This window comes from Silene latifolia, chromosome 3 (assembly GCF_048544455.1).
Source record: "Silene latifolia isolate original U9 population chromosome 3, ASM4854445v1, whole genome shotgun sequence".
In the NCBI taxonomy this organism is placed as follows: domain Eukaryota; kingdom Viridiplantae; phylum Streptophyta; class Magnoliopsida; order Caryophyllales; family Caryophyllaceae; genus Silene; species Silene latifolia.
Genome location: NC_133528.1, coordinates 105,103,111 through 105,118,902, shown reverse-complemented (window position 1 = coordinate 105,118,902; position 15,792 = coordinate 105,103,111). Strand labels below are relative to the sequence as shown.

General features: G+C 39.7%; 1 protein-coding gene across 1 annotated transcript; it reads right to left on the bottom strand.

Annotated features, from left to right (window-relative positions):
- Positions 1–261: 261 nt before the first annotated feature.
- LOC141647815 (uncharacterized) lies at positions 262–2,437 on the bottom strand. Its single transcript, XM_074456155.1, has 3 exons — positions 2,244–2,437; positions 1,908–1,983; positions 262–1,552 (listed from the first exon to the last, which is right to left on the bottom strand). The coding sequence occupies exons 1-3, from the start codon at positions 2,283–2,285 to the stop codon at positions 609–611; spliced, it is 1,062 nt and encodes a 353-aa protein (XP_074312256.1). The 5' UTR covers positions 2,286–2,437; the 3' UTR covers positions 262–608.
- Between the last annotated feature and the right edge of the window lie 13,355 nt (positions 2,438–15,792).

Genomic DNA, 15,792 nt, shown 5'->3' with positions numbered 1-15,792 from the left:
GTAACTAAAGATATGAACAAAAGAAAACGATCATTGATATACGTGTATGAAGCAAATGTAGATGATTAAATGGAATGGTGGAAATAAAAGATAAACAAATGAGCGAGAGAAAAAGAGTATCTATTAAGCAAGCTAACATCATTAAAAAAAATATCATCTATGACAGATAAAATCCGTCACTTTAAAGAAACGTGAGATAAAAGAGTGAGAAAGGTTGTGACTTTGTGAGATGTTTTTTTTAAGAAAATGTAACAAGGAATGTTAAATATTCGGTGGTCTCAAATTGATCACATGAGAAGATTACATAACAAAACCCTGACAAGGTCCTAGATTAGTAGATTTAGCACTAATTCTTCACATAATAAAACCTAAAAACCGTCTACTAGCAACATTGAATTGTTAAAGCATAACTAGTTACTAGTGACAACTCCACAGTAGTACAGGACCCGCCTTATTTGGTTATATTTCCTTAAAATGGGTCCTAAATTAAGAGGCTACTTCTCCAATCCCATTGGTACTACTCCGTAGATTACAACCAGTGAAATTACCAAAACTACCCTGACCTTTATACAAGCCGTATAACCCGAACTCGAACAAACCCGGTTGAGTCACATAACTGAACAAGCATTGGGATTCTCATCGCTAAACAATTCGAATGAATCCGACGGCTGTAACTGCAAAGATGGCCCATTCCAATCCGACGGTAGAATCATCTCCACGTCACCCCCTTGATGCGCGTGCGCATACGAATATGCTGGAGCAGAATAATACGACGCCGTATAGCTTCTAGGATACGCCGTGTTATAACTCATTGCGTACACTGGCGGCGGCGCATGGTAAGCTGGTGGGTACTCGTAAACCCTACTATTACCACACTGCATGTAACCCGACTGCCCCTGACCCATATCCTCTGGGATTGGATTCGGGTACGGACCCTGTCCCTGACATGGACCCGGGCCCATTGCGGGTGATTGTGATTCAGTGTGTGGCGGCGTACCGTTACTCCCCTGTTGCTGCTGCTGCTGTTGTTGTTGTTGTTGCTGCTGCTGCTGCTGCTGTTCACCATTACCACAGCTGTTATTATTAGAATTAGCGTTAGCGTTACTGTTACCGTTAGCGTTACCGCTACTTTTCTTTTTCTTTTTCTTTTTACTTCCTCCACCACCACCAGCTGGAGCCGGAGGATTGTTTCCAGTAGGAGGCGGGTTTCCATCAAACCTAACTTCTTTGACCACCTGTTGCTGTTGCTGTTGCTGTTGTTGCTGTTGTTGTTGTTGTTGTTGTTGTTGTTGTTGTTGTTGTTGTTGTTGATTTTCAGGACATTGGTGCTGGTCAGTAGTGGGAGGATTTTGAGTATGGTTGGGGTCTTGTTCATTTGGCGGTTGTTGCGGTGGTTGTTCTTGGTTTTGTGGACAGTTGGTGGTGTTGTTATTGACCCATAATTCGGCATGTTTGCCTGATTTTTCAAGCTTCTTAAGCAAAGTGTTGGCTTCCACATTCCCTGTTACTACAACTTTGTGCTGCTTCGTATCCACATCTATGGTGTACACTCCTGTCACATTTTTTTCAAAACAATGTAAATTACTAGAATAACTAATCGTACGCTTAAGGCGAAATGAGTGTCGAACATTTGTTTTTACGGTTCAAATCGGATAATACATGTTCTACGTTTATTCTTATCAAAGGGTATTTGTCAGTCTTAACACATTTTTTAAAGATATAGTTACCCAAAAAAACATACTAACATATTTGAAAGATGTTAAATTACAAGGGATATACATCGAGTAATCAAATGTAAATGCTCAACTAATCAACTCTGCAAACAAAAAACAGTACTTTAATTTAGTTGACAGAAAATTATGCATACCGTATGATAAAGTTTATAATTTACGAGGAGAAAAGTTTACCTTCAACACTGTGGAGAATTCTTTTGACTTTCCTTTTGCAGCCTTCACAATGAATGGAGACTTTCAAGACCCACGTCTGAAAATATTAAGGGATAAAATAAAAATAAGTAAATTTAATTTACATGGGTATTGAAATAATTTAAAAAAATATAATACCGATATGAAACTCTTTGAACTGAACTGAAAAACAAAAAAGAACGGAATTGAATTGAACTAAACTGAAGTCGTAAAGAAGGCCTAAAGTACCAGTGTTTGTTTAATCTCTTATTATTCGAACATAAATATGGTGGACAAGTTAATCTAAACAAAGTAAAGAAAGGGGTAAAAGAGAAGTACCTTGTATTGAAGAGGCTCAGGATTTAGTTCAGCTTCTGCCATTGATGAACAAGTTGGGAAGTAAAGAGGAATTAAGAAGGTTCAAGAAAGTTGGAATAATGAGAATGGAGAGAAAGGCATAAGATAGAGAGAGGTAAGTGGAACCAAAGTGACTGACAAATTAAAAGAAGGGGAATAAATGGAGTCTGTGGAGTAAACCAGTTAATTGAATGTGTACCCTTTTTATGTTAAGACCATTTCCAAACAAGGTCAATTGTTTGGTCATGACCTTGCTTGGTCATGGTTAATGAGTTAATTAAAGTACTTAATTGGTGACCAAAGTTGTTAATTTGTGACCAAAGGCCAATTTGTGACCATACTTGAACAAATTGACCACTTTTGTGACCTCCTATGTGTCCAAATTTGATTGGTGGAACAATTAAAAAATAATAAAAAAAAATGATTGAGAATGTTGTAAAGTGGATAATGATTGGGTTGATGACCTAGGTCGCGACCTTCTGCTTGGGAGGGTGAAAATGAGTCAAAGTTAATAAGGTGTGATTAATAGTAAAATCGGGTCGCGACCTAGTTAGCGCGATCTTTGCTTGGGGATGGTCTAAGCAGATATAACCACAAACAAACAAAATTATTCTACGTTACGTACTCGGTACTACTAATACTTTTCTTTATATTGTCAGCACTTTTTAATATTTAGCTGAGTATCAAGTGTTGAATTACAAGACCTCCAAGTGAGTAAGTACCTTGTAAAATAGTATCGCTATCCATTCATTAATAATAGTCGATTCTAACACTTGAACATGCATTCACATCAAATACTTTTAAATGATTTGAGTAACATAAAAGACAACAATAAGGAGTCATGTGGGTTGCATTGTCGATGACCAATGTTTCACTTGGTGACTTTCGAGTGGAAGTGCGACTCTGCTAGCTTCGTTGGTGACTGGGGGTAGAACAAACTACAAAGTAAGTTAAATGTTGACAGTTAGTTACACAATTGGTTGGTTTAAACTAAGGAAACATCATTAGTAAACTCAACTTTGGAGGATTGAAGGAATTATACTACTATCTAGTAGAGGCAACTTACATGATGTGCATGCCTCAATCACTCTTTAATTTGTATAGGGAGGGAACATTAGTGGGCATAATCTTTTATGGAGCATCATTAGTTATGTGGACCAATTTGTTCTTATCTCTTTTTAACTTGAAAAATTCCATATGTATGGCGGATACAAGGCCGTCTCTTCTAGCAATGCTAACGAGTATTGGTAAACAAAGCCATATACGAGATCTTGTCAAGTGGTATATGTCATTTACATGGACCACCTTATTTTTACTAGTTCGACGGCTGATTATGGAATTTCAGTTGCGTAATTTTATCAATCTTCATCGGATGGTATATATAAAGGTTTTGATATCAGCATATTTCAAATGAATATTTTTTTTTTGTTACACTCATCGCATATTAGTAAACCTGCAAAATAAATCTACAGAAATATCGGTCCAAAATATATATACTCCTATTCCACTTTTATTGTGGTCTTTTTCTTTTCTTTTTTTTTTATATTTTATTCAAATTAATTGTCTTCTTTCAAAATTAAGTATGTTAAATGACTAAACTATCAATATTACCCCTAATGTATTAACTTCACTCCATCAAAATCGCATTAGTTCCTATTCTCTTTAATTCTAGGGATAATTTGTAATTTTAGGAGTTGTTTGGTTGCCTCTTAAAAACATGGGAACTTGAAAATCCCATGAATTAGGATTTTAGCCACTTGTTTGGTTGCCTTTTTTTAACTAAAATGGAGGAATTGGAACTTCCTACATGAACTTAATTCCCACATGATGTAGGAATTGGCTTACCTAGCCCTCCTTGGTCATTCTCAATGCCTACATGCTTTATATTTGAGAATTACTATTCTACCCTTGTTCAAACCATTTATTTATTTTTTATATTTTAGAATAATTAATGTTATGAAGGATAAAACAGTATGTATTATCAAAAATCATGGAAATTAAGGTGCTCCAACCAAACAACATATAGGAACTTAATTCATTGGAAATGTGAATTACTTAATGGCAACCAAACAAGTTTAGGTTATTTCCCATGAATTACATATAGGAACGCAATTCATGTGAATTGTAACTTACTACATGAATTAAATTCCTACATGAACCAAACGACTCATTACTCTATTTGTTAAATCTTTCCTAAAATAGAATGTAGGACAATAAAAGTGGAATGAAGGGGTATATATATATATATATATATATATATATATATATATATATATATATATATATATATATATATATATATATATATATATATATATATATATATATATATATATAGGGTTGAGATCCCATGAGAACCCTCTTTACATGAGAACCGTGAGAACCTCGGGTTCGAATCGTTGTACCAAAGGTTCAGAACTTTTATACATCGGGTTCAGAACTTTAATTCCAAAGGTTCAGTCATTTAAGAGAGTAGGGTAATCACTGCAATTTCTAATTCAGGTACACACGTGATATCCTCTTAATTGTTTTGTCTCACGGAACTATATTTTCACAAATGGTGCTTTTAAATATAATGAAGTTGTCTACCGTTATTATCAAAGTGCTGATTTTGTAATTATGCAGGATGATCAAACCATACAAGGTACAAGTAAATTATTATCACATTTTAATTTGTCTTTGATTATCCGCAGATTATGGAGGTTTCCAGTCTAACTTGCGATTTAGATGATAAAAATGAAGGGACACAATAAAAGGAGATGAAGAAGAAAGAAGGAAGGCGGCGGCTCACGGTGGTGCGGCGGGGAAGACGCGGTTGTCTTGGCCTACACTGGGCTCGACAGAAGGAGGAGGGAGCAGGGGTGGTGGCTTAGGTGCGACACGAACAGGAGATCGGCGAGAAAAAGGGAAAACAGAGGAGTATGAGGCTGCGGTGGTTGATGGTGGTGATTGGCGGCCAATGGTGAGTACCAGGTTGTTCATGGTGGTGAATAGAGTTCGGTTAACAGTGTCGATTTTATGATCGGCGGTAACGATGGAGGTGATTTAGCTTTTTGGATTGTTTGTATTTGTTGTTAATGTCGATGATGATGGTCATTTATGCGGAAATGTTGGTCGAAGTGCAGGGGGAATGGTGGTTATTGTGTCACACTAGCGGCGTTTGTGTTGGGTGGCAGGCTATTGCGGCAAATGTGGGTGATGGTGGTAATCGGGAATGGTGGTTATTGGTGTAGGTGTGAATGGTTGTGATAATGATGTAGTTTGGTACGGCTATGGTGGTGATAAAGGGTGTTTTTGGGTTCTGAACATTTGGTATTAAAGTTCTGAACATGAGGTTCTCATGGGAAGGGGGTTCTCATAGGATCCTAAATATATATATATATATATATATATATATATATATATATATATATATATATATATATATATATATATATATATATATATATATATATATATCTATTATCAAAGACTTGATATGAGTGAGTAACTTGAATTATGCATAAAACTCGATTCAACCTACATTAAATTACTGCTATTGTATGCTCTCTCTCTCTCTCTCTCTCTCTCTCTCTCTCTCTCTCTCTCTCTCTCTCTCTCTCTCTCTCTCTCTCTTATATTTAGAGAGGGAGTTTTCTCTGAAAATCTCAAAAAAGAAAAAACCCTAGCATCTTTTGTACCGTTTCCCTTTTCTCATAACCCTATCGCCAGAGATGCGACTACGCTCTGGCCCATCTCCGGCGGCCCAATTTCCTCTTTGATTAACTTTATTTCGTTTCACTTTAGCATGTTTTAATCGCGATCAGAGCCTATTTCTATGCCTCCTTACTTGTTCGTCCTTCTTTCGCTGGGATTTATTTTTAAAGTTGTGATCGGTTGTCGCCCCCTCGATTCCACTTCAAAGGTCCATTACAGTGTTCGTCGGTAGTTGGGTCATCTCTCTCACGGGTTATGGCGTGTTCCAGGGGGTGTTTTCCCTTTCGCTCGCCCCTTCCCCCACCTTCTCCGTTCTCAGGCCTCTCTTTGTATTGTCATGCATGGGCTTGCCTTGGTGTTTCCCCCTCCCCTCCCCTCCTCCCTTCCCCCCACCAAAAGGTTGATGGATGACATTCATGCTTTTGTTTTTAAGTTTCTGATCATTATCTTCTTCTTTTCGTATTTGGTCGAGATGCTCAGTGTCGGGGTTGATGTGTACACCTTGCTGTTGTGGGTTCTTGTGGGGCTTTTTGCTGCTTCCTTTGTGTGTGTTTGTGTAATACTCGGCCTTTGTGCGACCCGTACTTAGACCTTGGGACGCGTGAGAGGACCTTTAGACCGATAAGAGAGAACTCGGAAGGGAAGGATAGCCTTACACTAGACCTGGACTAGACCGAGCGGTGTTGCAGCGGATCGAGTGAGTCCACTTGGTCGAGTGAAGGGTACACTCGACCGAGTGATTCCACTCGACCGAGTGGAGTGCTATTCGGCCGAGTGAGTCCACTAGACCGAGTGGACTCGTCACTCGGTCGAGTGACGCTGTTTTCAGAAACACGAGATTAAACCCTTTTCTCCTCTAACCCTAAAATCATTTCCACCTTCATCTTTATCTCTCCAAACTTTCTCCCTTCTCTCTAAACCCCCACAAACACCTTCTACTTGGGATTTAGGCTTAGATTAAAAGATTTACCACCTTCCTCTTTAACTCCTTCATCTAGTAAGTAAAGATCTACCCTTTTATAATCTTTTAAACCCTAAATTTTGGGGGAATTCATTATGGGTAATTAATTAGCAATTAGTATGTTTAATAGGGGTAATTAAGGGGTAAAAATAAGGGTCTTTGTAGTGTATATTAGTATAGGATGTATTGTGCTAGTTATTATGTGATGTGTATAGGATGAGACGGTTCCTTGAGACGGTTTCAGTCCGGGTTTGAGTAGCTTGAGGATATTGGAAAAAGGTAGGTTAATCCTACTCGTTTTCAATAATGTGATGTTGTTTATGTTAATGTGTAGTTAGTCTTGCATAATTAGGGCATTTGTATTATAACATGTTTAGTGGTAATCACATCATTAAGAGGATGATTATGATATGTTGAGTGAGGTTCATGGATTGGTTGTTATCATATACATTGGAGGATTTGTTGATGTTGTTGTTGTTTTGGAGACGTAAGACGGTTGGGAGACCGTCTTACGCTTAAGTCGCCTCTTGGAGCTTTCCACTCCAAGAGGGATGTGCACATTAATGGCTTGAATTACGGAGGGACTCGTGTGGTTGATACACGACGTCTGGCAGGGGATCTGGTTGGCTTCCAGACCCGGTACGTCTGGGCGTGTCCCAGAACCTATTTGTGGCTGTTGGTATGTATGGGCGTGTCCCGGTACTAGTGTGGTTATCGGTATATCTGGGCATGTCCCAGTACCATGGTGGTGGTTATTTAATAGCGTCTCATTCACATTAGTAGTCATGTTGTATATTCACACACTTGAGTAGTGTCACACTTTATTTGCTTATTGAAACTGACGTTTGTGTTTTATGTAATTGTCACCTGTCTCTTTTGGGGTGGCCTGTATTGATCCATATGATATCCTTTGGTCATATGGGGAGCAGGTTAGGTACAGATTGTTTGGATAGTATGTGGGAGACGGGACGAGCTTGATGAGTCACGAGACGGGTGTAGCTAGTTAGATGAGTATAGTAGGCATGAGTTGTATTTTATTCATTAGTTAATGGTTTGTAATCACTAAAATTGTCATTGATAATAAATGTTTCTTTATTATATCTCCGATTCACCGCCTAGGGAAACCGAGAAGGTAACATCTCCCAATTACCCCGGTCGGGTAAGAAGGGGGTGTTACAAAGTGGTATTAGAGTGACGATTTTGGAATCTAAACCAATGAACCAAAATGAACCTAGGTGTGTTTGATATAATGAACCCGACTTGAGTACGATAGGAGATTGGTTTTGGATGAGTGGGCGCCCTCATATCAAAAGTAGTGCCCATTGCCTCGGTTGGTCACTACATGGGTGGCTAAGAGTATGAGTGAATGCTATGTGGAAAGTTGTATAGTTGCATAATTGCATGGATATGTGATTTACATTAAGTTCTTCTATGATGTAGTACTTGCCATGATGCATGAAGGTGTGTGGAAGTTGAATGCTAGGTTGTTAGGGGTAGCGTGCTTAGAAAATAATTGGTATATGGTTGTATGCGAACGATGACATTGCTCCTTGAATGCATGTTAGTGTTTTGTTGTATATGAATTGTGAATTGTGTTGGTAGAGTAGTTATCAGTACTACAATAATGTACCAAGGACGGTAAAATAGGATGACGTATGAGCTAACTCGGGTGAGTCACCGAAAACCGGTGGACTCCCGAACCTTCTCTTTGTGTTGCAGGGATTTCATCGTTCTCATTCGACTTGAAATTTCCAACCATAAGCAACCACTCTACCGAGTACGAGTTCACACCCGATCGAGTAACTTCGCACTCGACCGAGTGGGCCCTGACACCCGACCAAGTGGACCATTTTCCAGAAGATGGAAACATTATGCAAAATAGGACACTCGACCGAGTGAACTCGGCCACTCGACCGAGTGAAAATTTCACTCGACCGAGTGAACTCGCCACTCGACCGAGTAGAGCTGGGATGGGATTTACACTGGTTTGATTCCCTTTTCTTCATTCCTTATCTTCTTCATATCTCATTTTTACCTCATTAAAACAACACCAAAATCTCTCTAAAAATAATTCCAAAACTCCATTTTTTTTATTTACTACTTGAAATAAGTTTTCTACTCAAAATTCTCGTCTCAAATCTCTCCTAATTAGCAATATAAGTAGACCGTTCATCTTCTTGTTTCTCCATCTTGAATTAGATAGATCTACACTAATGTGTTTGAGGTTTGTCAATTAATTTCATGCATTCACTTAATTCATAGTAACAAATAGCTTTCTACATTATTATTGTTGCTAAAAAAAAATCAAATTTTTATGTCAATTCTACCACCTAAATTGAAGAACACGAAAATGGATACATGAACTTGTATGTGGATTTTTGGTACTTGTTGTTGAGTTTACTAGGACAACAAAGGCTTAACCTTTATTGTTATTGATGGACCTAGTTTAGTATGTGAAAATTTCGTCTTAAAATTTCGTCTTAAATTTTCGAAAAATAGGTAAGTTATGCCCAAATTTTGATTTTTATGGATTTTATTGCCTTACAAGACTACTATCTTGGTTATTAATGTGGTATGCGGTCTCAAAATGAAACCAATTTCGTCTTAAAACTTGGGATGAAATTTCCAAGTTTCTCTTAAATCACCCATATAAGCAAAGGTAATTTGTGTCGTTAAACTATGAATTTGATAGTTATTGTTATATCATGAGGTAAACTAAAGAAATTTTCGTTTTAAAATGTGACCCACTCCTCGGTAATTTTGTACTACCCATGTTAAAATTTTGATTGTTATGCTCGCTACATGCCTTACTTACCCATGGTTATCTTAAATCTCAAGTTTTGATACTTGAGGAAGCTTCACATCGAAAATTTTCCGTCTTAAAGACTTTAAGGTTTTGGAAATGAGTACTATACTTATCCGTATTTTGATTTTTATTAAGCCAATTATCGCTTTACTCACCTCTTACCAATTTAAGTCGGACTGTGATAACATGTAACCTCTCATGCTAGAATTTTCAATCTTAAATTTTCAAGGTTTTCAAGATGAATGACCATCAAGTTAGGAGCATAATACGGTGTTTCGTTGTTGAGATGAGTCTTGGTCGAAAAGTCAATTATAATTAAGAGTAATATTTTTGATTAAAATTATTCTTGAAATCATATTTTTGCCACAGAGTTTCCCAATTCCGGAAAATTAGTAGTATGAGAAAATGTTAGTATAGAATTAATCATAAGGGAATTATGTTAAAATTTCTTTTAAAATGGTTAATTATTAAATTGAAGAGTTGAAAGAATTCCCATTCACCTCCAAATAAAGTTAGTTCCAAGTTCTTATCTTTCCACTCTACATTGTGTTGTGTGATTTCTTTTGTAGCCTGTCAAGGAACATGAGGAGCACCCGTGGAAGAAACAACTGTCAACCCCAACCCGAACCGGCGGCACCACCCGCCATTACCCATCCAGGATACCCGGGGTTAGAATTTGAGAGCGAACCGCATAGGAATTCCTTCTTGGCCCTCGCTGAAAGGCGTATGAACGCCACTAGGTGTGTGTCAGAGAATGCCTTAGAAGCCTTGGGGATAGAGGTGCAAATGCATGATACCTTTAGTGTACTTGGAATGGAGGGATTGTATAACTTAGCAGAAATAAGCTATCGCAACCTTACCTTAGAATTTTTGAGATCCTTCCTCTATAATCCAAAAAATCACACCGTGAGCTTCTGACTTAAGAACACCCCTTTCACCTATCTAGTGATGTCTTTGCAGAACGGCTAGGTGTAGGGAAAAGGATCACCCTTACTCTTGACAAGGTGAGGAAGGAAATAAAAGCCACAAAATACATCAACCTTTACACAGGTAACTGAAATATCGACGTTAGTGCCATGAAAATAAACGATGTGGAACACCCCGTTTTGAAAATTTTCCTTCGCCTAATGACCAACCTCCTTTACGGAAGAAGGGACCCTAGCAAACTCAATTCCTCAGAGGATTTACTTCTAAGCTCCTACCTCAATCCATATTATGAGAGGCGTTTTTACATTAGCTCCGTGACCATGGTGTGCTTAGCATTTGAAAGGATGACCATGTTTGACAAGTGCTCCTTTGATTGTAGCGCCCTCGTGACTAGACTAGCCGAGAACCTCTTAGATTATGAACCAGGGGTATTGATAGACCCATGAGTACAGAGGTGCCCTACTTCGACCTTGCCTACATGAGGAGCATGTTTTGGGTTGTGGACAGGAAAGACAAATAGGGATACTCGTGGACGGTGAACACAGACTTATACATTAAGCTACCCGCAAACGGGAGGTTGCCCGAGACCTCCCACTTACCTGAACTGGCCCCATCTCGCCCTCCGGCCCTTTCCTACCTCATTACTGAAAATCTTACTTACATTCTTGATGGTGAAGCGTTACAAGGGGAACCAATCCCGCAACTCCTTTCAGACCCTCCTAGGACTTCTCCACATGCCCCATCGTCCTCATATGCGCCCATGCGCTCGCCGCCCTTTGATCGCCCTAGACACTCCACTTACGCCCCGTCCTCTTCTTTTCTGCGTGAACTTCGCCACACCATGACCCTCCCCGACACTCCATGCACGTACCATCTTTCACCAGAGGGTATAACCAACCACTGCCAGCTTATGGTCACCAATATCCCATGGCGGACCTAGTTGAGAGGGTGAACAACTTCTTGGTCCTAATAGATGTGCATGAGTCCACCTATAACCAAGGGGTAAGGCCGGCCGAATGCCCAAACTTTTATTGGTCTGGGGATGGGGACACTTCTAGAGTATTCAAGGCCTATGGTATCTATCCCTCGGATTGGGGTCATAGGATTCCTCACGGTGACAGACATTTGCTTGGTCCTTGGGCGGGACCGCACTATACCACCGGGAGTTTTCTTCAATGATACGCATCAAGGTGGAGGCTACCAAGAGAATGTGGGTCGTGATTACCAAGGTAACATGGATAGTTCGTACCAAGAGGAGGTGGGAGGTGTCTCTCATGAGGGTGGGGGCAATATTTTATATGTAAGCGGGAGTGGAGGAGGAGCATCTAGTTGGGCACCGGGACTTATGGAGTATCATGGTCGCTACGTCAACGCAATAGTAGAAGACGTGACGATTGACATCTCGGGCGATACAAGGAGTGAAGAGCTTAGCTTGAGGAGGGAGGAGTCACCGATAAACAACCAAGGAGCCCTGGTTCGGCGGGTGAAGAGGCTTGGCAAGAGGAGGAAGTCCTCTTCTTAGCCTTGTACTTACTTATGTAGAGACTTGTTTGACCTTGTGTCGGTGGAGTCTCGAACAATTTGCTTTTCTCGTGTTGTAACCTCGGCCATAAGGCCGAAACCTAGTAAATGTTGTGTGGTAGGATGGTTCTATGATCACCATTGAGACCCCTTTTTCAAGTATAATCGACCATATGTAAGCTTAAAGACCAGGAATGACTGGATTTTGGACTATCAGGTGACACTCGACCGTGCCCCATTTTCACTCGACCGAGTGGCGATCCACTAGATCAAGACATCCCCACTTGACCGAGTAAGTTTCCACTCGACCGAGTGGACTGTTTTGTTCTTGTTTTGATGTTTTTGAACCGACATGGATTGAGTACTTTCGTTTTATGGCCCTACCGACCTCCCAATAGTTATATGAACGTAGAAATCCTTAACGAATAAACTGAAATGAGTTGTTTACATTGTTATGTGCCGCTTCGTACGTTGTAACATGAAATATGTTTAGTCGATGGATGAGACCTAACATGCTTAATAAGGATAAAAATGATGCGGTAATTGGTAAGCATAAGTGATAATTCTATGAGTCTTATATATGATCGAGTCTTGCGGCGATTAGAGTGAGATGATATGATACGAGGATAGATAAGAATACATGCGTGATCACGTGGTTTATGCACAACTTGAGTTAGTTGGGAATAAGGAACATGGAAGAAACTGAATCACAAAAGACGACGTACCCGATCGTGTTACGATTGTTATGTACGGAGTCAGAGATTATACATATATACCTAGAGTCACAAACTATGCACGATACGACTGGACATTAGCCATAAGAGTGGGAATGATTGTTGAGCTTGACTTGTACTCGCACCCATGAGCCTAGATTGAGTGAATAAGAGAATCCTTCTCGCGAGAGATCAAGTGGCGAACTTCGGGACGAAGTTCTATTTTAGGGGGAGTGATTGTAACATTTAGGAATAATAAAGGACATGAGAACACAAAAGACCACGTACGGTAAAACACTAGTGAGACAGACGAGTGAATGCGTGAGGAAGAGATTTGGGAGTTAGACATGACACGAATGAGACGTAAGAAAGTGTTAAGGAAAAGTGAGGGTGAGGCAAACTTCGAAGGCGAAATTCATTTTAAGGAGGGAAGATTGTAATACCTGGCCTTTATGGGACCCGTACATAGACCTTGGGATGCGTAAGAGGACCTTAAGACCGATAAGAGAGCACTTGGAAGGGAAGGATAACCTTACACTAGACCTGGACTAGACCGAGTGGTGTTGCAACGGATCGAGTGGGTCCACTCGGTCGAGTTAAGGGTCCACTCGACCAAGTGAGTCCACTCGACCGAGTGGAGTGCTACTCGGCCGAGTGAGTCCACTCGACCGAGTGGACTCGGCACTCGGTCGAGTGACGCTGTTTTCAGAAACACGGGATTAAACCCCTTTCTCCCCTAACCCTAAAATCATTTCCACCTTCCTCCTTATCTCTCCAAACTCTCTCCCTTCTCTCTAAACCCTCACAAACACCTTCTACTTGGGATTTAAGCTTGGATTAGAAGATTTACCACCTTCCTCTTCATCTCCTTCATCTAGTAATTAAAGATCTACCCTTTTCTAGTCTATTAAACCCTAACTTTTGGAGGAATTCATTACGGGTAATTAATTTGCAATTAGTATGTGTAATAGGGGTATTTAAGGAGTAATAATAAGGTCTTTGTAGTGTATTTTAGTATAGGATGTATTGTGATAGTTATTATGTGATTTGTATAGAATGAGACGGTTTCGGTTCGGGTTCAAGTAGCTTGAGGAGATTGCAAAAAGGGTAGGTTAATCCTACTCGGTTTCAATAATGTGATGTTGTTTATGTTGATGTTGTAGTTAGCCTTGAATAATTAGGGCATTTGCATTATAACATGTTTAGTGGTAATCACATCATTAAGAGGATGATTATGATATGTTGAGTGTGGTTAATGGATTGGTTGTTATCATATACATTGGAGGATTTGTTGATGTTGTTGTTGTTTTGGAGACGTAAGACGGTTGGGAGACCGTCTTACGCTTATGTCGTCTCTTGGAGCTTCCCACCCCAAGAGGGATGTGCACATTAATGGCTTGAGTTATGAAGGGACTCGTGTGGTTGATACACGACGTCTGGCAGGGGATCCGGTTGGGTTTCGGACCCGATACGTCTGGGCGTGTCCCGGTACCTGTTTGCGGCTGTTGGTATATTTGGGCGTGTCCCGGTACCAGTGTGGTTGTCGATATGTTTGGGCATGTCTCGGTACCGTGGTGGTGGTTGTTTGATAGAGTCTCATTCACATTAGTAGTCATGTTGCATATTCACACACTTGAGTCGTGTCGCACTTTATTTGGTTATTGAAACTGACGTTTGTGTTTTTGTGTAATTGTCATCTGTCTATTTTGGGGTGGCCTGTGTTGATCCATATGATATCCTTTGGTCATATGGGGAGTAGGTTAGGTACAGATTGTTTGGATAGTACGCGGTTGATGAGACGTGCTTGATAAGTCACGAGACGAGTGTAGCTAGTTAGATGAGTATAGTAGCCATGAGTTGCATGTATTTTATTCATTATTTAATGGTTTTTAACCACTAATTTTGTCATTTATAATAAATGTTTCTTTATTGTATCTCTGATTCACCGCCTTGGGAAACCGAGAAGATAACATCTCCCAATTACCTCGACTGGGTAAGAAGTGGGTGTTACAGTTTGGTACTGGCCCCTTTGTGTGAAGGATTCGTGTCGAAAGTGTAGGTCTGAAAGTTTTTGTTCGGATCCGTTTTGTCAGGTTCACCATTTCTTGACGATTTCTTGTTTAATTAGTAGTGGGCTGGGTTTGTTTGGGTTGTGCCGAATCGGGTTTGTTGGTAGGTGTTGGGAGTGGCGGTTTTTTCCAGTAAAATTAATGCCGCTTGGAATTTGTGTAAAGTCTTTCTTGTTTTTCCTAATAATCTCCTTTTATGAGAGAGCTTATCTTAGTTTTTATGTTTGTAGTTTTTACCGTTCTATTATAATAAGTTGAATTTGTCCGAGCTGTGTTGGAACCTCCACAAAATGCTTTTTTTTTTTTTGTGGATACTTTGGCCAGGGAATCGTTTGTGAGGTGTTTGTTATCGTAGTCTATCTACTTGCATGATTTCTTGGGTTACTGGTCCCTTGTCTGGCGAGCTAGATCACCAAGATGTAGGAGATTTTTCTCCATCGGAGGAAAGTTTTATAGCTTTGCGTGCATTCCACCATTCATTTCTACGTCCAAGAGGCGTAAGTGCATCTTCTCGGCACTTGTCAAATCACATGATTCAATTGTCCTTGGAAGTTAGCAATCTTGTTGATATTGCCGGTGATAAGCCTCGTGTCCAATCTACCGCACTCCACCTACACATTGCAGATGTTGGACACCTTTATCCTATCCTTCGGCATTCAGTTTTAGAACTATGTAATTTTATTTCTAAAGTCCTAAGTTGTAGTTGTATTACTTTACTTTATATTTTCGCTAAAATAAGTGTATTTAACCAAATGAGTCAAATATCATCTGTATAAGGATCTTAATTTCACCGCTCCAAAAATAACTACATTAAATTGAGATTAATCTGAATTTGGCA

What these genes read in the sequence shown, in the direction of transcription:
- LOC141647815 (XM_074456155.1), bottom strand. Translation starts at nt 2,285, where the DNA reads ATGGCAGAAGCTGAACTAAATCCTGAGCCTCTTCAATACAAG. An exon ending in CTGAGCCTCTTCAATACAAG is followed by an intron (nt 1,984 to 2,243) that starts GTACTTCTCTTT and finishes TAATATTTTCAG; the next exon opens with ACGTGGGTCTTGAAAGTCTC. An exon ending in AATTCTCCACAGTGTTGAAG is followed by an intron (nt 1,553 to 1,907) that starts GTAAACTTTTCT and finishes AAAATGTGACAG; the next exon opens with GAGTGTACACCATAGATGTG.